Here is a 22,737-nt window from a genome sequence, read left to right on the forward strand (position 1 = left end):
GTAAACTAATTTATTTACAAATTTTTATTGTGTATCACATACAATAAAAAGGTTTACATAAATACACAAATTGTTTTAAATACATGTACAAAAAAGTCGTCTTTAATAATAATAATAATAAAAGTTTTGAGCTTAAACATATTTAGTCTTATCGTATTGAAAACTTATTTTTCTTTAAAAGAAGAAAATTTGTAGATCACGAAAGAGTATTAATAGTTTGTAGAGTATTTATGAAATTAAAAAATTGAGTGAGTATTCTTTTCTGTTTGGCAGTGTTTTTTTTGTCTTCTTTTTTTAATTATTTAATTTGCCTATAATCTATTCGTTTGTTGTTTCCATTGGACGGTGTTTCTAGTTTGCATTGGCAAAGAAGTCCTACTTCCATAATGATCCTCTTCGAATGCTTTATTTACTTGTCCGTTTTCGAATATCTCTTTTGCCGGAATACTACTAGCTACGCTATTTCGATGATTTCTTGCATTATTATTACCAAATTCGTTTTTGGCTCCTAATGTTTGCATGTGAGATTTTCTTCGTTCTGCCATCACCGAGTTAATTCGTACCTCCAACGCTTTCATTGTTTCTCTTCTCATCGTTAATCTTCTACTTAAAATTGGAGTTCCTAAACATAAAAAAAATTAATATAAGTACGAAGGCTTTCACATAATGATAAGTTATTTACCATCAGCTCCGTTTGCATTAAGTTTAGCAAAGCGTTTTTTAAACGCAACATCTAAAGTTCCGATTTGTCTTTTACGCTGTGCGGCTCGTTCTAAATTGTGTATAGTTTTTCTTCTTCCTATTCGATCTGGACCCGACCCCGAATCATTTTCGTAGTCACCATCGTCGATTCCTTGAAGTTTTTGTAGCTGTTTAACGATTTCCACTGCTTGCCGATCTAATAATGCATTCGGAGAAAGATCTTCTTTCTATAAATAGAATTAATTAGATTTTGACCCAAAAATTATTACAAAAATAATAATACCTTCTTTGTACAACTGAAGAAGTTTAATTCAGTGGAGGCAAGTATATGAGCTAAAGTACCGAAACGATGGAACAACATGGCAGTGAACTGAATGACCAGAATGAGGGCGAAGAAGAACACAAACACCAAACCGATCGGTTCCAATTGGAGGTAAGATTTCGTTATGTGAACCTAAAAGTTATTGGAGTTAGAAAAAGAATTTCACTGTAACATTAAAAACATTTATATATTTATGTACATTCTTTTCAATTCCGAAATTCTCTTAATCCTAGTTATTATGTGACTTATCAGCTTAGATTATTTTAATTTACGCGATTTAAATTAAAAAATTTAACCTAAGCCGATAAGATCGCATAAAATTAAAGCCACCAACCAAGAACATCGTTATGTTAAAACATTTTGTTTATTACAAACACAAAACAGATTGGAAATGAAAGGTTTGGATCTTATCTTCGGAGAATCGGACTTCGTTTAGCCTGAAAGAAAATTTTGTATCGTGTTCAGTGGAATGATAAATGAAATGTATGAAAATGATTTCAAAATTAAGTTTTTTTTATTACTTCAAAATGAAAAAAAAACGATAGTTTACAGATGTTCTAGAATTATTAATAATACATCAAGTAAATGTGTTTTTCATTTGACAGAAATTGAATAGAGACAAAAATGAGTGGGCAAAAACAAAGGGTACTGGAAAGAGAGTGGTAATAGAAGAAATAGGTTGAATTGAGACAAAAGGGAATAATGAGATTGGGCAAAAAGTATTCTAAAGGCAGGAAATATATTAGAGAAAAATGAGGTAGACTAGAAAGATACTGGTAATACAAGAAGGAAACTAAATAGAAACTTTAAAGAGAAAAAAGATACTGGACATAAAGAAGACAGAGGCTGAAAGAAAACTGGTTATAGAACAAAGAGTTAGAAGAGCATCCAAAAAGAAACTAAGCTAAGACTGGAAAACTGGAAGATGAAGAAAGGTTGGAGACTGGAAAAAATTGGTAATAGAAGAAAGAGGCTGTAGAAAAGAACGAGACCTTTCAGAAGTCTGAAAGAGATTCTAAAGACAAGATTAGAACTAGTCATTGAGACTAAAAGGTGATTGGTAATAGTACAAAGAGAGTGGGAAGAAATTAAAAAATTTTGCAGAAAGAAACGTAAGTTAAAAAACAAATTATAGAACATTCTGTTTTATTTTGCCAATTAATAATTTTGATACGAAATGGATTGATGAGGATGATGGAATTGGTATTGTTTTGTGTATTTTACCATTCATATTCCTTTATCTTTAATTAAATGCATTAAAACGTTGCATTATAATTAAAGTACCAAATACGAATGATTTTTTTAATTTTTTCCTATAAAATATAGTGTGAATTAGTAGGGCAATAACCGTGATGATAAAATCGTTGTAATACAATAAACCCAATGTGGTGTTACCTAAACCAATAAAGTGTGTATCCATGTAAGTATTATTTGAAAATAAGTGTGTGTGTAGAAAAAACGGGAAATTGTGTGAAGATTAATCACAGTGTGTAAAAATTGTGGTGTCAATGTGTAAATAAACACGTAGGGGGAGAATCAAGTCCCAATTCAGCCAAGATATAGGCGCATTAGTCCCAGAAAATGCCGCTTTCCGAAGAAAATTCACTCCTGTAAATACCTCGGCTGTTTCTTCTATATACGTAACATTTGTACGTATCCCAAGCGGCCACTTAACATGGATTTGATCCTTATTAAGCTGCAGCAGAAACACTACCAAGACAAACAGAGCATTGAACATGAAGAATGCAAAAACAGACTTGTTTCGCAGTTCAATCAACTCCCGAGCTATTTTCGCCTGTAAATATTATAATTCGTTTAAAACTATTCTAAAAGGGCCTCTTAATTCCTTGTTACTGCTCTATAAAAACTTAGTTATTTATGTTTTTGTTGTAACAAAAAAATAAGCTCGCCCTATAAAATTACCTCTTGAGTAACATCGTCATAAGTTATGTTTGTCCTAACGCCAAATGGCCACTTTATGTGTAGGTTATCCTTCTTCAATGTGAGCAAGAATACAATCAAAACAAACAGTGCATTTACCATAAAGAAGGCAAAAACGGATTGGTCTCTAAGCTCCTTTAGATCGTTTGCTATACGAGCCTAAATTTGAGGGCAAATTTTGGTTAAAATTTAAGTTAAATAATATTAATTATTGAATCTAAGAAACCTACACTTATTTTAATTTCATTATAACACAGTTGATTTTTCTTAATTAGGACGATTTAAATTTTATTTAAAAAAATTAAGTAAAATCAACCGTTTCTAAACTTTCTACCTTCTCATCTTTATCTTCATCAATAGGATACAAATACTTTTCTAATAAATCTTTCCAAAATTGAATTTCATTAGAACTCAAGTACTCCACTTCTCCTTTTCTCAGATCTGGGTCCTCAATCCAATAAGGATTAACCAATTCATCGCGCTTAATTCTCGGTGCAGATGCGGTACTTTCTGAGTCACTATCGCTTGAGCTATCATCTTTCTCGCCTTCTTCTGGTACAGCACCTAAGTGGTGATCATGGGATGATGCAGACATGCTTCGTTTTCTTGAGGTGTGGTGATGGTGATGATGGGGATCTAATACTCTAAAATAAATTTAATTAATAATCCCAAAAATTAGTTCATTTTTAATTTACTTTTCAATATGATCCAATCTTTTACTTAACGTCTCCAAAGAATCCCCGATATGAATCAATTGAGCCTTTTCATCCCCATTAGCTTGATGCGTACACAGCATACACTTAAAAAGACCTGCTAACGATATTTCAATACTTCCAGCATCATCATCGCTAGTTCCTCCCCCTTGAAGAAAACCAAGTAACGATTTTTGTTTGGCTTTTTTCTTCGCCTCCTCAGCTTGTTTCTTTTCTTCTTCTAATTCCTTCTTCGTTTTCTTCACAGGAACTTCGCGCGTACCCCAAGATACCACGTTAAGATTGATAATTGAGTACAAAATTAAAAGCAAGTACATAGAGGGGATCGATAAAAGATAAATAATTCCGTGAACGATGCATTTAAATTCTTGCGGGTGAAGACAAGCTGCTATAAAGAACGAGCCCGTCATAGCGATTAAAAATATGGCCGATGGAGATCCGATTCCATCCTCGCGTAATTGAAGGGCAGTACCAACTATAACCGCCATCATAATCAATGCGTAAGCTGTTGAAAGTATCTGGGCACATATTAATTGAAGATTTGATTTGCAAATGAAACAAACCAACATGAAGAATAAAATGGGGATTATGTTGTAATAAAAGCTGGTCCAATTATCGATTTGGAAAGCTGCCACGAAGGCTCCCACCAACATAAGAAATATAGTTCCGGGTCCAAGGATGGTGCCCCCCATAAGGAGGATTTGATACCCAATGTAAGGCATTGAAATGTTATCGTTGATCTCGATGGTTCGTTTTGAATCCATGAGTAAATCCATGATATTAGCTATAGTTGAAGGCACCCATCGTCTTCGTTGATTAAAGAATTCGTTAAAACCTTCCGGGGCGTGAGTGTAAGCATCCGAAGCAGCTGAATATTCAACTCGATATCCTCGTTGTAGTAATAAAGTGCACAACCAACGGTCTTCTCCTTGATCGTATTGGACGTAGTGGCGAGCTTCGGTGGCCTTAGTGGTATATTTTTTCATTACGTTATCATCCATGAGAGCTTTTCCTCTGAAAAGTGAGAAACAACCTGGGCTACAAAGTACGCATCCAATCATGTGTTCGGTAGCTTTTTGAAGCCAATGCCCAATAGCATATTCGAATTCTTGGTACCAAACCATCGGACCTGAACCAACCGGGTGAATTCGCCCGCAAGCGGCACCCAAATTTTTATTCTTTTTCATCAAATCAATTAATAGGGTCACTGCGGATGGTTGGAAATCAATATCGCCGTCTAAAGTTAACAAATAAGTATTTTCTGCAATAACGGCTTTGCGATCAACTGATATTGGGAGTTCCATTAATTTATGACCGAGTAAATAGTACATGTACATAACTTGCGACCATCGTTTTCTGTGTCTTATTTTCATTTTGTCTTTTAAGTGGGCGATCATTTTGGTTTTTCCGGGTAAGGTCCAAATTAATCTGCCGCCGTAAGGTGTTGGTATTTTCTTTGGAGGTCTAATTCTAATATTTGTTTGATGTACTTCCGATGCAGCCTCATCGATTGTATCGCATAAAAGCTTAACGAAACGATTCACTTGGGTATCATCATCGTTTACGTCTGAAATTTCAAAGGCGTCGTCGAAAAAGATTTGAGTTTCAAATTCGTAATAATCCGGATCTACGACTCTCAAATATTTTTGGGCCACCCTTCTCGCCGATTGATCTTCGTCCATCCGCAAGATTGATTTTAAAAATTCTATCATTTCCTCTTTGTTTTCGTGCCACATGGTGGTGCAAGCGTAAATTCTTGTTATATGATCGGAATTTTTAATTGTTTTAGGTGTCGATCCGTCGGTGTGATTGGAGATGGTTTCGTAATATTCGTCTCCTTTCTCTTTTTGTAGCTCGTCCAAGTCTTCAGGTTTTACGTCGGCTTCGTCATCCCTTCTTCTATTCATCGCTAAACTTTGATCTATGAGGAATGAATCATACATGGGAATAACGAATAATTTTTCGGTTCTTGCTAAACGCTCGCATTTCGGGGTCCAAATGTGTAAGGTGACCCAGGTTTGTGATAATAACCAAAGTAACCACGCCCAAGCGTGTTGGTGCGAAATGAATCGATTTAGGAACTCTTCTGGAGGACTTTCGAAGAAAAGGTAAGATGGCATTGAGTCATAAAAGAAGCATGGGTCACCATTGCGTAAACCGCAAGCGGCTATTAAGAGAGATATTGATACAGGAATTGTTAAATTCACCGGAAACGCGTATGAAAATCCTTGGATCATAATTTTGCAGGCGAATTTCCCGAAGACATACGCGAAATAAGACCCGCAAACGTTAATGAGTAGTACAAAAATCGGGGTCATATCGTTGGAATCGATAAATGTATCATCACCAGTTGGGATTATATCAGAAATATCTGGAAGAGATGTTCCACCTAAGAATGGCTTAATTTCGGTGATTGTAATTTTATGACTGGCGAAACCTCCAGAAAATTCGTAAAATAAGAACCCTACTTCGCCTTCTTTGATTATGATAATAAAAATTATTGCTACAAAAAATAATAAGATTTTCCAGATGGACAAGAAAACGTAAGCGAAATATCTGGTGGAGTCAAATTCGTCTTTTAATTTACCCAATTTTTTTATGAATGGAATCGGCGAGTGTGGTGAAATATAATTTTCCCACCAACCGATCGAAATTAAAAAGATCGAAAATGGTAATAACCAAAGATCGGGTTTATTTTCTATGAGCGGCCACACCACAAAACCAGTTGCTTGTGCCGCTATTGCTATGAGATCCACTATAACTTTAATAAAACGCGTTGACTCTTTATTATTTCTCGAAAGAAGACCTGCAATAAAAACAAAATTACTTTATTACCTATTATAAATAAATTTTAAATTACCAAGAACGGCCGGAACGAAACAGACGCAATTCGTGAGCATTGCTCCCTTAACGACGTCCATTTCTGGTAGTATGTGGAAGACTAGTATCGCCAGACCAATGGTATGGGCGGACTCCGCGATGAAGAAGATGAGGAAGTGCGAGAAGAGTGGTTTCTTCCAAGATTTGAAGAAACACATCCTTGTCGACCTGAAGAGTGCCCCCAGTTGTGGTATGCAGAAGGCGAAAAACAGGCACCACATCCACACCACTCGTTCCGCCTCTGGTAGCTTGACTATAAACTGCTTATCTCGTCCTGAAATTTAAAGGTGTTGTTTTGTATTCATGGCGCTTTTGCGGATCTAAAGATCTTATTCTGCCTTTCAACAAATTCGAGAGATCCAACAACTCTAAGAATTCGTCGTCCTAATCTTACACATATTGTTAGTGAAAAAAAAAATTAATTTTTATTACTTATTTCTAAAATTATTTATTTTTGTTTCATCGAAACCGCTTATCGGCGAATTTCATTATTATTAGGTTGGAATTTCATTAGAAGAGAATGTAAATAAAGAAAAGTGACCAATCAGTGAGCATGAAGCCTGGAGAGAGAATGTACAAGCAGAATATGACTTAGCAAGGGAAGAGGGAGTCTGAAAAAATATTATGAATCAATGGAAGAAACTTAACAGAAGCAAGAAAGCGAAAAAATAAACAGGGCAGGCTCTAGACAGAAAGAAACTGGATAATGAAGAGGAAGTCTGGAAAGAGATTGTCAATGTTAGAAAAAGACTGAACAGAAACAGAAACTGAAGAAAGAGACTGGGCAGAGAGCAGACAGACTGGAGAGAGAGTGTATAGGCAAGAAAGACAGTAAGTAGAAAGAGAAGAATAGATTGGACAGAAACTTTAAATAGTAAAAAGTGACTATTTGGAGAGAAGATAGACTGAAAACGCTCTGTAAATGCAAGAAAAGAACTACACAAAGAAGAGAAAATCAGAAAGGAAGTTGTAATTGACAAAAAAACACAGTGTACAGAAACGATTAACCGGACGAAGAGACTTGACAGAAACTGAAAATAGATAAAGGAGATTGGAAAGACATACAAACCTGAGCAGAAATGTGGGTGATTAGAAAAAGACTGGTAGTGGAAGAGAGAGGTTGAACCGAGACTGAAATGAAAAGATAGAGACTGGTTAGAAATTGGAAACAGGCTCTAAAGAGAAGAATGGGACTATATCTTATCAGGATTTTGAATGCAATCAACAAACTAGCGATAAATCAACAAGGTGACGACACCTTGGAGGTGATGATACAGAGAAGGCCATTTTTAATAAACACTGATGATTATTATTGATACCCACGAAATGACTCCAGTTAGGTTGGGTTCCTATTTATGTATACATATTGTATTACAAGTAAATATGCAAACATTGAAAGATTAATGGATTTAGAATAAAATGCAGGTCTTCTACTGATTTGTGTATGGCTTATAAATGTTCAATATCAAACTGATTGAACTTATCAAGTATGTGGGACGTATTTCATTGCGTCTCCCCCCATTTTTCTTGCATTCATTCATATAAATGATTGTTTTGTATTCATAGCGATTTATTTGTATTACGAGTTCAAGTGCATATATGTACCTTCTCAGAATATTGGTGAATTGGTCAAGTTTGAGGACGAAACGCACCGAGTTATTTGCACATGCCACACGGCTCGTGAGTGCTGTGCACACAAAAGCCGCGAAGAAAATTTATTCTTGTTGAAGCGGAACGAAGATGTTAAGTTCTTGATGACGTAATGGTTGTTTTTAGGTGTGAGGTATTCTGAAGCGCCACTTACCTAATTCTTTGTTACAATATAATATCGTCTTTTCTGGTTTGAGTTGCGATGTCATAAATAATAAAGTTCCCTTGGCCACTACGGCCGATCCTAACACTATCACAAAGGTAACGATATAAGCTATGACTTTCGTGATTTTCACCGTAATTTCTAAGCATTTTTGGTTGGCCATAGAACCGGACTCTTCCTTGATTGGGGGATCCCTGAAGACGTCCCATCCTTTCGTTTCCGAAACGGTTCTTTGGCTGAAACAAAACGAGGGGTCATTAAAAATTTCGTAGTTGTTTCACGGACCGGAAATTAAAATTCAGGTGGTGTCTCACTCCAGGTTCAAACTCCGACCACGTTATGCAAACACGTGAATCTTGATCGCGAAAAATTCGGTGCATTTGGGGTGCACCGTGGGAATACCTAAATCCTTATTTATTAATAATTTAATTGAGTTTGGAAACAAAAGTATTTTCAAGGTAAAAAATTTACAATGTTTTACATAGTATAACCTTGCATTCCATGCTTCTTTCTATAATCTAAAGTATTTCTCAACTAATACATAATTGATTTCTTTGATTTATAAAATGTTTCGTTTCAACAAGGCATAAAGAAAGCTTTAAACGCAACAAACCATCATTTAGGACAACGATACCTTTTCACTTTTTTCGTTGTAACAATATTACAGAGCGCTCTCCGAAGCAAATTACAAGGCTATTTGCTTGTCAAACCGGTAGGCCGGACAATCCTCAAGACAATTTACAGCACCTTGCGAGTACAATACAAAATTAAATGCTTAAACCCCGCAGCGTTTCTAGCACGGGATAACTTTTGATCTATCTTGAGAAATTTTTTGCGGAGACACCGAAGAGATTTCTCCGTGTGCGGTATTGGGTTTGTCACACCTCATCAAGTTTAGATTCCTCTTCCTCAAGAAGTCGATGACAACAGTGCGTTCAAGTCAACGTTGCGTGACGCTGTAACAATTGGTTCCGGGTGGTCTGTTATTACCGTACTTACCATTATACACTTTCACATGCAGTGTTATGGTTTCTTAGCTATGGTTGAGGAAATTAAATATAGCTACACAGAAATTTGAAATTTTTAAGAAAATAAAGACAAATTCATTCAAAAATGAATTGATAAAAACATTGAGTTAAAAATGTTGAAAGTGTGAAATTTACGATTCTCTTATTCTTCTACACATTTTATTTCCACAAGCGTTCAAAATAAAGAAAAACGAAGACGTTCCGATCCCGAGTACATACCCTCTTCGAGTACCAAGTACGTACACGTCGAGGACAGAGAGAAAAGAGACTAAAACGGACGAAAAGAGAGAAAAGTCAACGCGTGCTCGTGTATTTTCACGAGTACAGGTGGAATAGTGCGGTCGGACACCCTGAAGATGGGAGTTTCAAAGGACCAGCCGCCATTAATCTCGCTGAATATGGCCGCGCAATATTTCACTATTCTCCGCATATTTACCCGTGCATATGTCTCTGTCGAGATATTTGCCGAGATAGTCGTGAAGATTAGGAGACGCACCGCGACTATTTCTGCAGAAAATAAAGATATTCTTTTGCATCGGACCTTGACGTACACCGGAGAGTACCTTGAAAGTTGCATTATTCTCAACTTGGTCAGTAAATCTTTGAAGCTGGAATTATTCGATATGGTGGTCTAAACCTAGACAGCGCGAATATATCAGTTTAACAAGGGATTATTAGTATTTTTGTACGTTCAAGAATTTCTTGGGAAATATTCATATCATTTAGATAAATATTAAGAAATAAAAGTTATCTACATCTATACAACCTTAAAAGTGAAAGCGTGACCTTCGTTCTTTGCAAGAAAGTGTGTACTAATTTTTGAATTATTATGAGTAATTGAAAAGAATTGTTAACTTGTGGGTGTGTATTTTTTTGCAACCAATAAAAATTCTTTTTGTGAAGTGAATGTTGTAGGACTATATTAAAGAATAAAAAACTGATGTGGTTAACCTTCACATTTTAAATAATATACTTTAAAATCACGTTTTAAAAATATCTTGTCATTTTAATACCTTCTCAATTAGTTTATTTTGATTTTCGATTTAATATACTTAAGACTTGCAATGTAGTTCTGTGGGTTTGAGAGTCACTGGAACGAACCGCGAGAAGATTGTTCGATATGCCTAGAGAAAGGCTGTTGTCCTATCAAGGGCGAAGTCGGCTAATATCAAGGTTAGCAGCGTCCACTCCCAGTCAAAGGTCGCGCCGAGCAAGGAACGCTATCCGGATTTGCCGGATTAGTCATAAAAAAAGCGGATTCAGCGCCTCCGCAACACCACCCAACGGACAAAGACCGCAACCAGGGACGGTCTTCGACCACCTCTTTGAGAGGTCGTGCTAATATTAGCTCCACGAACTCTGAACCTTCCCTAACGGTGTATTGTTTTCTCCTTCCATTACTGACCAATCCCAACATAACATTTTAAAACTCCCAATTTTAAAGTTTGCTTGTTTAACAAATTTCAAAATCAGGAAGTCAATTTAAAACTTGTAACCACTGTTACTACATTCCTGAGATTACGATATAACTGGCAGTGAAAGTGTTGTTAAACGCTTCGGTTTATATCTCGTTTTACCTTAGAAGAATGCGATAATAGCAAAATAAGGATGGATTAGTGAAAGCCCATAATGTCTGTGGTAAACCATAACAAAGTGATTTTCATTTAATCCTTTACAAATTTCATAATAATCTTGTTCATTTGACATTATTCCAAAATTACTTATTAATTTTTAGGAATACGCTAATGGAAGACACAAAGCTTACGAACAATTACGTCGCGATGTGTTAAAATTAGCTGTTAGTTTGTTATTAAAAGGAGAACGGTTACGGGACGGCCTGACGATAATTACGCAAGGTCGTTCGTAGATCCAGTTTAATAACTTTAAAAGTGAACGGTCAACTTTCTACTCCCTCGATGCATTGTGACCGTGTTGAAACGTTTCGTCTCATTTTGAATACGTTTTCTTTTTCGATTTTGAAGTAAAATTCTTTATGCTTGAATCATCCTTACTCATATCAATAACTTATAGATATTGCCAATTAATTGGGATATCACCATAAAATAAAATTCATTTTGTTACAAATTTATGAGTTGTGGTTTAGAAAACTTTAGGGAAACCTTCTTTCCATAATGATGTCGTGGGTTTTAGTGATGTTTCTTTGCACTTCTCAAGTGCATACCACACGTAATCACGACCGCATAAGGTTTGAACTCGTATCCTATTCTGTTCTGTAATGGTGAAATGGGACATTAGCGAGACATTTTAAGAAGAAAAAGATAATGGTAAAATTATACAGCAAGAGATTGCTTTGACTATTTATCTCAACCCACACATAACTTTTAGCTTTAAGTTCTAAACTTGAAATTTAAAATTTTCGCCAAATTTTTGCTACTGAATTGAAATCTTAAAATTAAAATCTTTTTTGTTCGACCTCGTACTGTTGAGTGTTTAATTTGACCTGGACATGCTTTGTCTTAAACTTTTATCTTGTATCCGCTTTACGGCTCGGTCTCCTTGGCATTTGGCTCAGCAGATCGACGTCTTTGGCATATGACACATTCCCAAATATCGTAAAAAGAGTAATGTATCATCGTTATTATCCGTTTCATTATATTTCGCGCGAACTCGGGTTTAATTATTTTTAATGGAAACGGGTGGGTCAATAATCGTTTTAAGAAGTTAGCGTGGCGATTTATTTCCTTGAGACAACGCCTAAACGATTAACATACCATTTATAGTTGCGGTGTCCAACTGTTTTAAGGTAGCTGCTGTATGTTTTATTACCTGAGAGTATGTTAAAAAGTCGCTTTCAATTTACGACTGGTGATAACGAATTGGATGCTTTAAAATGTTTGTGAAATATTTTTTATTGGGTCAACATCCTGTTTGAGTTGATTCAAATCTTTAATGGATTTTAACTGTTAAATTTTTACTTCCGGCTTTATTTTTTCTGATTTCCTTCTGTCGCGTCCTTGGAAAAGTGTTACAAACATTTCTTATTGTTAGTCACACTCCTTTCTCGATCGTTGAGTAAACGACAGCAATTTCTTACGAAATTTTATATTGTCATACATTGCTGAGGAATTAAAAGAAAATATAAAATAAAAGATTTTTTTTAAGTATTAAGTGAAACAACACACTTTATTTATTAATGTTAAAACAAATCAAAACTATGTAACCTTCTATATAAAAAAGAATAACAATTAACGTATTTTCATTGGCACTAAACCCGACGAATAACTATTAAGGTCAGAAGTATAGCTTTTCAAGAGAGAGATACGGTGCACGAACAGTATTTCGTAACTTTCATCCTTCGCACTAAAACCCACTATTGTTCAACAGAATCTCGATATTATTTACATTTTAAAATTTTCAAAAGACAATGCTCGGGGTTGGGTATGCCATTATCGCGTTTTCAGAAATCGCTACAAATAACACTCACTTATAGGTAGATGTAGTAACTACCTATGTGATTTGCGGAACGTGAGCCGAGATAATTCTAGGTCTTGCAAAACATTGAATTTTACGCGGTGAAAGCTGTATCTCGTCGTATTTTACTTTAGATATAAACCGCACGATTAAACGATTATTGTTGCAAGTGTTGGAACGACTTCTTGACCCGGATTAAAGCTACAAAAAGTAATTAAAGTTTCACTTAATTAGTTTTTTGCTCAAATAACTGTGTTATTGGTGTAAAATGTGATTAGAGATTACACCGTGAAATTAATCTGTGATTTTGTTTTATTGTTATCTCTATCTAAAATTAGAAGTTCCAAATGTCTTATCCCAAAATCAAGATAGAGTCAGGGATAATTTTAGAGACATTAGGGACGATCTTGGGAAACAATTAGCACAGCTTAATCATCTAAAGCTGTACAATTAAGCTTCAATTGGAACCACTTCCACCCAAACCCAGTCTCAAGAGCTGTAATTAATTCCATATCAATCCAAGCCTGGTTAACACATTTTGCATATAATGCCTCGGCTGCAAATCTCTAGATAGTCATCACCTGATTAAGCCGAGATCGCTTGCGGCCGAGGCAGTATCTGCAATATCAGCTAATTAACATTGGGGTTGGGCGACATCGACTTAATCACTTAAAACCAGACGATTGAGCGAATAAGCCAGAGCTTTGATCCAAACATGAATTTGTTTTGACATGTGTTTCCAAAAGAAACTTGTTTTGATTGCATCAATGGTGGAACATATTCCGGGATGAGATAACCTATGAATTTTGGCGAAAATTGATTGTGTGAACTGTTGTGGAATATAACTTCTTGGAGGTGATGAAGAGATTTAACAAGGAGTTTTGTCTGTAGACGAAAAAATTGATGTGACAATGGGTTTGTGATCTGTATATACTGTAAATTAATTTCCATGTAAGGAATGTTTGAAAAATTTGATGGCAGAGTAGATTGTTAATAGTTCTCTATCAAAAGTTGAATATTTTGGTATTTGGTTGAAGTAAATTTTTTGAAAAAGGTTGAGATTTTCCATTGATGGTTTGTGTTAAAAGAGCTCCCTAACCTGTGTTAGATGAATCAGTTGGCAATGATAGGGTAGCATATGAAGAGGTATGTCCTAGAAAGATAGATTTTGACAGAAGATCTTTGACAAGAAAAAGCGTTGTCGTGTTGCAGTGTCCATGAAGTTGATGAGATTGTTTTTTGTTTTGCACCGAAGATGTTGCAAAAATCAGGTATATTACAGAAAATACTACAAACAAAAAGTATAATTACCTTCCGCCGTAGATATCCTGTGTAAGTGGAACACTTTCATCGTCGGAGAAGTTATCGTCACTATCGTTCCGAATTCCAGGTGTTGCCATCGTTCCTGAAAATAAAACAAATTAAATAATTATTTAATTAGCTTGATAATAAATTATTTATAATAAAAGATTTCTCTCCAAATATTTTAGACGCACTTATCGGGATTGAATGGGAATTTAAAAATATGGAACAGTGGGGAAATCGAGGTCTCACAATAATATTCCCTGCCAAACAAAAAAGACGAAAAAACTGATTTCGACAGGCTTTCCTTAAGCGACCTAGTTTCCACTCAGAAATTTTATGTGAATTATATGCGCGTGAACAATAAAATACTAAATGTCGATCTCCTGCTGAAAAATAATAATAAAAACGCACGATCGCGTAAGATCTCTTGCTTCTCACGGTGCAAAGAAGTCTACTAATCCCATGTCTAACATTATTTGAAAGGACGCGGAGAAGTGAAAATTTTTATCGTTAAATGCGAGTGTGGTTAATGATTGTACAATTTTAATAAAGTAATTGTTTAGAATGGATGTATTATTTAAAGATTTGTTCTTTATGATTAATCACAGTCTTTCCATCTGTGTATGGAATTTATAAGTCATAAAATTTAATTGGCCCGTTCTATAGATGCTATTTATTGCAATTTGCTATCAAATGTGAGATTGTACAATTGGATATAAAGATTGTATTACCAATTTTTCTTTTTTCTATACAACCCTTGCATTTGAAGAATTGTTTGATCAACAACCTCACATGTAATCGTAAATCTTAAAAGGTTACAGAAATATATAATAATATACAAAATAAGAACATTGACATTTTATCCTACACATCAATTATATTTATTTTCAAGGTTTCTACGAGGTGTTTAATTTTCTCCGAAAATAAAGAGATTTTTTATCTTCCGGTGTTAAAACAAATGGATGGTCCATTGACCCATCGTGATCCACTAATAAAATCTTTTTCAACCTACCCACGCCCGAACTTAATTTTATTTGCTTTCGTTGGAAGCCGCCGTGCAAAATTTTATTTTTGTTTTGATTTCTCCAATGCATAGCTAAGTTTCTTACTGAGCAAGTTGAAATTCTTTTTTTACGCAGCAGGTTCACCAATTCCACGAAGCCGAATTTATCACACCTTATCATTTTCTTGTAATTGGTTCCTTTCAGGATTTGTCTCTTCGTCGATAACGAACATTTTTACGATATCCATCGATTTATTTATTTATTTTCGTCTTATTACATTAAGATGGAGAGTTGTTTTCTTAAATTTAACCAACATTAACGTTTCAATATCTGTTACAATCGTGAAGGCCATCACAAAGAATGTTTTATACGCATCGACAAACTTCCTTTGTGCAAATCCATAATAACTCATTTTAAAATATCCGAGTATTAAGAACGTAAAGTAACCTTTCTTAGCAACTCCATATAGCATTTGTACACGCGTTACAGAGAAAAGCCACACCCTTTCTGACAATGTCAGTTCGAGAAAACGACCAAGAATTTTTCTTATTTCTCCTCTTTTTGATACCGCGCAATCACCCACGCAGGTCATAATCTCTTTTTGTTCTTTGCGTTAACTAAACGACGGGCAAACCTATCGTTTTATGTTCGTTTACTTATGGAACGACGTCGATGGTCTGTTTATTCAACTGTGGGAGAGAAATATCGACCGAAGTATTGACGTTATGAAACAAAGTCGATAAAAAAGTTGTTACGGTAAATCGTAGTGTTGCTGCTATGAGAAAAACTCCCCTTCACTGGTCACCTTGGGTCGCGCCTATTCTTTGTTTAATATAGACCGCGATCTGTTACAAATTGTTTAGAAACAGATCTTTTTAACTCACAATAATTATTGTTTTATAAGTAATTAATTTTTGATTGGGGCCTTTACAATCAATATGTCTGTATTCATATCAAAATAAATTAATTAATGTCAGTTTTAATAACATCGGATATTGCAAAAGTCCAATTTAATCGTGTTACGAAATACGGTTAAATACGACTTGGTATTTTAGAACTAGTTTAGAGGAAGTTAATGTAATAAGTTGTCAATTAAAAATTTTACGGGAAATGTCAACTATCATTGACGGAAATGCGTTATAAATGATCGTTCAAGATATTGATCGCTAAGTGTAAGCAATTTTGTAACAATTTTTTTGCATGCTATTATATAAAATTGTCTTGAGGCAATGCGTATCGGTGCAATTGACTTGATAAATTGCTAAGTAGGTACGTAGTTGGTTTTGTAGAGCGTTAAGGATTGTGGTTTTCAACCCGAGCTTGTTCCGGTAAATAAAAACCCAGTTTTTCTACTGGAAACTACTGAAATTAAGTTTCTAGAAACTAATTTTCATATTTTTCTCAATGTTTATGTAATTGAGAGCAAAAATGAAAAGGAGTAATATTGTTAGGAATGAAATTTGTTAGGAATGAAATTTGGTACAAATTTTATGCTAAAAGTTTTTTTCTAAAATGTTCCAAATCCCGTGCGCTACCATCACATTGTTGATGATAAAACCACGACTTCACCCAGTTTTCACATTTTCGTGTTTTTCTCGATATTTATGCATCTGACAACAAAAGTGAAGAAGAGCAAAATTGTTAAGAATAAAATTTGCTACAACTTTTATACTAAAACTTTTTCTCTAAAATGTACCAAATCCCGTGCGCTACCATCACATTGTCGATGATAAAACCACGACTTCACCCAGTTTTCACATTTTCGTGTTTTTCTCGATATTTATGCATCTGACAACAAAAGTGAAGAAGAGCAAAATTGTTAAGAATAAAATTTGCTACAACTTTTATACTAAAACTTTTTTCCCAAAATATTTCGATTCCCGTACGCTACCATCAATGAAATTAAAAACCTCAATTTCAGACACTTTTCACATTATCGTATTTTTCTCGATAGTGATGCATTTGAGAGCAAAATTAAAAAGGAGCAATATTGCTAACAATCAAATTTGCTACTACTTTTATACTAAAACTTTTTTCCTAACATGTTGCCAATCCTATGCTCTACCATCAATAAAGTATAACACCACAATTTAATTAACTTAAAACATAAAAATACGAAGATTTTATACTTGACTATTATTTATTTACTATTTTAATGGAATTCTCGAATCAAGTTCTCACATGGTATACAGGAATTGCTAATCTAAAGTCGTATAGTGTAACATGATAAGCTAAAAGCAACACCCACATTTACTGCTTTAATCTTGCTTTCAAGGGTTTACGTAAAACGGAAAAAAAAACTTGAAACCCTGTTAGACAATGCATCAATTGTGTGCGACAAAAGTCAGTTGCAGCTTTTGACAATGGGTGCGTGTTAATCGTAGATTTCGCTATGAATAATAAACCTTATGTGAATAAAAATGTGCGGCTGGGATTAAGGCAACGAAGATTCTTATAACAAAATGAAAAAAAAAGTATGTAAATGGGATGTTCAATTGAAATCGAATTAGTTTAAATGTAGCTTTTTTGTGTTGCGTGTCCCGTTTAAAAGAGACTAATTGCTACAATGTCGCAAGTCTTTGACATTGGCAATTAAATCTCCATTGTTTCGTTTAGTGCCATACACATTGAACGAGAGCTAATCTTTCTCTAATTGGTTTTTCAACCTTCATTGCCTCGTCCATGTTTAACTGGACGAAAATGATAATTACCATTTAATTTCTCGTCATTAAAAAAATTATTAATAAGTATTTAACTACATTGTCAACTTCAATTTTTGATATAAAAATCATTCGCATTTTGTAATCTATCTTTATTAAAAACACTTAGCGGTTTTAATCATCAAATACAAAATCATTTACTAATTAAACGTATTATTTTTAATTACCTAAAGATCTTAATCACATATAATTCTCTTTTTACAAGCATCAATTAACTTCTTTCCGTAACAACGTAAGTACCTATGACCTTTTCAACAAAACGTCACGTTATATATTTTAATAGATAATCACGGCGCACAACGTGTGTTATCCAACCTCGTGCACAACTTTTTTATCTCAATGAGCTTATTAAATGTCGCTGTCTGTTAAATCGATTTTTACTCTCTTTGTTTTATACCAAGATCGTAGATAATGAAAGTTCGAACATGATTGCGAAGCGTGGCCAGCAGTCATTATATTAGAAAGTAGAAGTTACATTAAGTTACATTAAGCGAAGTGGAGCGAATAGTTGGATAATAAGACGCGACTGGAACTTTGCCTAACTTTCTTATTAAGTGATGTTGATTATATGTATTTAATGAACCAGATAATGTCACGAATATACTTTCATTATTTAACAAAAAATGTTGTGATGATGTTATAAATTAATGATTATAATTCGAATTAAAGAGAAGGAGTTTGTGAGCAGTTGTTGATCTAAGAGAGGTCAAACTACTTTCACTTACTAAGACTTAGACTATTCGCTTCTTAATAAACTTATTTGCAGGTATGGGCGAGTCTGGGCGATGTTGTGTAATAGATTATGTAAATTTGGTCAATCACAAGTATCTACATTTGCCTCAAATATTAATTGATACATATTTATATTCTGTATTAATTAATTGGAAGTCATGTAATGAAAAATGAGATTGAAGTAGGGATGCGTTATTACTTGAGGTATACGTATAAAATTATCGGCGTAACGTCGTAAACATTGGATGATGCGAGATTTCTACTAAAAGTTCAAGGTATTCTTCGATGTGTTGAGTTGCGGAACGTTCGGTTTGGAAAGTGAAAATTTTGTGACTCGGCTCTAAGTTATTTATTTTTCAATTATTTTTGACAAAAATTTAATTTTAATATCGCAGAAACTTATATAACACTTATGTAGATGTTAATACGAATCGAAAATGTTATAAATTTTTATCTCGATTTTTTTTGTGTTGCGATTTCTGTTTTCTTCTCTTCTATATACCAAATACGAGCGTTGCAGCTGGTATACGGTGCGCCTTTTCTGACCTACTTTCACTCCACCAGATACAAATCGGCTTCGACTTCCGCTACGAGGTTCTTATTAGATTCATTTTTTTGATAATATGCACCAATGGCCCTGTATTTGAACACAGATTCTTAAAATTGGCCTTCTCATTGTTGTTGTTTTCAAAACAATCTCCTTTTTGGAAAGGTACAACATTTAGAAAGATAAAAATTTAACATAATTATTCTTCTTATTGCTCGGTTTCAGGACGAAAATTCGCGATTATGAGTTTTGGTGTCTCTCTACAGAATTTTATATTCTATAATTAATCTAAGAAGGTCATATCACTCCCCTCTTGTTATGTGTCAGATTTTTTTCTTAAAATTTTAGTTTTTGTTATCAACAGGTGACTTTTTTTAAAAATTTTCTAATAATTTCGTTTAAAAAAAATTTTCCTGTTATGTTGTCTTCATTTAGACATTCTAGGTCAATAGAGCACCGTTCCACAATCGTTGGGACTACTTCCATGGTTGTAACTATAAAGGTTAAACTGTTCTATGTGTTAATCCAAAGCAATAGACTCATCAGATATACCCAATTTCGTATCTAACAGCATTCCAGCAATCTCGGTGTTGCATAATAACGAAAAAAGTAGAACTACGAACGTAAGTAACCGCAAATCGCAAATAATCGTTTGTTTTAAGCTTGATTGACCCCAAAACATTTTCGATAAACCCACAATTTGTTTCGCCGCACTTCGTAATACTTAATTATTGAATTTATTTTGAAGTAATGACAGTAACAACGAAGACTTCAATATACAGTTCATCGGTTACGTGTTAAGTATGTGCGATGTAACGGGATTCGATGAGTAATGAAAGGAATAAACTGTATAAAGAGGAGTTGAACAGAACGTCTTGTATGTTAATTTTTTATGACGGATTTTGAAATTAAATAAAAACGATTGTGTATAGATGCGACTATTATAAAGCGGATGTTTTCTATTCACTTAATATGCATTCAAGACACATTGGGCGGTGGTTCTTTAGTACCTTTCACCAGTTAATGTTGGAACTATCGACGATAGATCGGAAGCTTAACCTTGGAATTCTTATTAGATACTTGGTATTTTATGTATTTTAAGTTTTGGGTTAAGCCAATAAAACTGACAAACAGCAATGTATTAATTTTGTTTGAATTTTTATATCTTTTATTCAACTAAAAATACAATTAATACTGGTCCTAGAATTAGAAACATTTGGGTTTAGTCATGCGTCTCTCGAGATGGCTAAACCCGAATGTTTCTAGTACTGGGTTGAGTGTTAGTTGATAGTGGTAGTGTCAGCTCAAGCCTTAGTGCTTGTGTTAGATCACTAGAACCAACACTAGACCTACAACTAGAATCGTTCGGGTTTAGCCGTCTTAAAAGACGTTCGGCTAAATCCGACCGATTCTAGTTCTAGGTCTAGTGTTAATTCTACCTTTAGTTCAATAAAAATATGCAACAACCTGGCGCAGAACAAAAACTATAACTTCAGGCGCAAAGCTAAACCCGAAACTTTCTAGTTCTAAGTCTAGTGTTAGTTCTAATGATAGTGCAAGTATTAATTCTAGTTTTAGTTCAATAAATATATAAACACACTAGACAAAGAACTAGAAACATTTGGGTTTAGCCGTCTTGAGAGACTTTTGGCTAAACCCGAATGTTTCTAGTTCTAGGTCTATTATCAATTCTAGAAGTTCTGGAAGTGTTAATTATAATTTTAATTCAATAAAAGATATAAAGTTTCAAGAAAATTAATACTTTTCTTTTGAACTAAAACTAAACCCATATATAATTTTAATGATGTGATTTTTTTAACTTAACACAATTTATTACCACATATTTCAGAAAACATTTTTTACAACATTGAATAAAACTTTCGTTTTACTGCGAATTTTTGTAACCGGTAATTTTAGTTCGTTTAACAGAATGACTTTTAGTGTTTTAACCAATCCGAAAAAGGTGGGTGCATGCGTCTCGTTATCTTCGGGTGGAATAACCCTCTTAATGACCTGTCACATAATAAGAATGCACATTAAGATCTCCTTCCATCTTTCATCAATGAAAGCTTTATTACGAGGGATTTTTAAGTACATTTAATTTTCTTTTTATACCCATCAAAGTATGCCCAATCTTCTCGCCACTTCAATATATCTCGAGATAATTGAGAGACGAATTTAAATAATTTAAATCTTTTTAATTCTTTTTGATAATTTTATTGCTTTTATTTAAAAGGTTACAACACTGCTTATTTAGTTATAATTTAACGTTACATCTTAGATGTCTAAAGCCATCAAGGATGATCTGCCACGAACATTTATAAACATAAGTTGCGCAAGGTTGAGAATAATAAATAATAGACCATGAGGGAGTGAAGATACTTATAAAGCTGTTAAATCGTGTTAACGAAGACGTGATCCAGTCTTATATTCGTTGTTGAAAAGTTTCATAACGTTCTTGCGATATCTATAGTATTGTATTATTATTGAACATGAGAATCTCGGCGACTTTCTTTCCAAGAGAGTCATATTTGAGTTTCTTTTGCGCGCTGTTACGCTAATAGAAATTTAATAGGACACATATGTCGCTTAACAAAAACTAAGAGAAAGCTTAAAATTAATTATTATTGACGACATTAATTCTGAATTAATAATGAATTTTGAATGAACTTACTTTTTTTTAAAAGGAACCCTTTTCACTAAATTATTAATAAATATCTACTTTAACCGAATATTTTTTGGTCACTTTCACGTGAAATTTTTGTATCGCATTTTCGACGGGGGGAAAAGTATATCGTGGGTTCGCACAAGAGCACGCGAAGTGAAGGGATCGCGCAACTGCTCGCTCCTTCTTAGGCAAGCTCCGGCTCTCAGGATGTTGAACGACGCTCGGTTCGAAACTGACACTTCTTGAAGAAATCGAGTTTCTATTTCCCAAACAACAAGAATGCGCATGCGTTTCTTGCGATGAAGAAGGTGTTCTTGAAGTTAAGACACCTTCGCGGCTTACCGGATTCGCTCCCCGGATCCACAATTTCTTTCCAGGTAAAGCTTTCAGCAATCTTAGGCAATCTGCAAAACGCACAAGCATCATCCGTGGACTACTTCTCTTTCTATATTATATTAAGTTTCTTTTATTATACTTTATTGGAGATGCAATAAGAATTTCAACATTTTGTCAAAACTTTGAGGATTATCTCAAAATCTTTGGAACAATTCCTTTTACAATACTTATTTTTAAAAATGGTTTATTTTTTACTTGAAATTTGAAAATGACCAAATTTTTATATTAATAAGCTAACCGCCATCACTTTAAGGAAAGATAATAATTATATTTTATTTACTTGAGAGATTTCTAGAAACGAAAGTTTCCTCTTTCCTAATCTGTACCTGATACTTCAATGTTAGAAATTATTTTAGCTATTTCTCAATAGATGGCTTATTCCATTATCTTGAATATTTAAACACTTCAATTAATATTATTACACTTTGCTTTCTAGTACAAATACTTGGAAATTTCTGATTTCTCTCTCTATAGAGAAAAAATCATCTCCAACTTCGTAGAGATGCTTGGAAATCTTTGAGAACTTTATACATG

At 34.2% G+C, this 22,737-nt stretch overlaps 1 protein-coding gene across 2 annotated transcripts; it reads right to left on the minus strand.

Moving 5' to 3' along the window:
* Window positions 1-252: 252 nt before the first annotated feature.
* LOC111427889 (hyaluronan synthase-like protein kkv) lies at window positions 253-22,044 on the minus strand. Of its 2 annotated transcripts, none has more exons than XM_071196699.1 (10): window positions 21,814-22,044; window positions 14,143-14,236; window positions 8,363-8,607; window positions 6,539-6,832; window positions 3,661-6,484; window positions 3,300-3,609; window positions 2,643-2,819; window positions 986-1,156; window positions 683-929; window positions 253-622 (listed from the first exon to the last, which is right to left on the minus strand). In XM_071196699.1, the coding sequence occupies exons 2-10, from the start codon at window positions 14,229-14,231 to the stop codon at window positions 312-314; spliced, it is 4,668 nt and encodes a 1,555-aa protein (XP_071052800.1). In that variant the 5' UTR covers window positions 14,232-14,236; window positions 21,814-22,044; the 3' UTR covers window positions 253-311. The 2 variants fall into 2 exon arrangements, with proteins under 2 accessions (XP_071052800.1, XP_022919013.2); XM_023063245.2 differs by lacking the exon at window positions 2,643-2,819 and adding an exon at window positions 2,948-3,124.
* Window positions 22,045-22,737: the final 693 nt, after the last annotated feature.

Source organism: Onthophagus taurus, chromosome 6, assembly GCF_036711975.1.
Source record: "Onthophagus taurus isolate NC chromosome 6, IU_Otau_3.0, whole genome shotgun sequence".
NCBI lineage: Eukaryota > Metazoa > Arthropoda > Insecta > Coleoptera > Scarabaeidae > Onthophagus > Onthophagus taurus.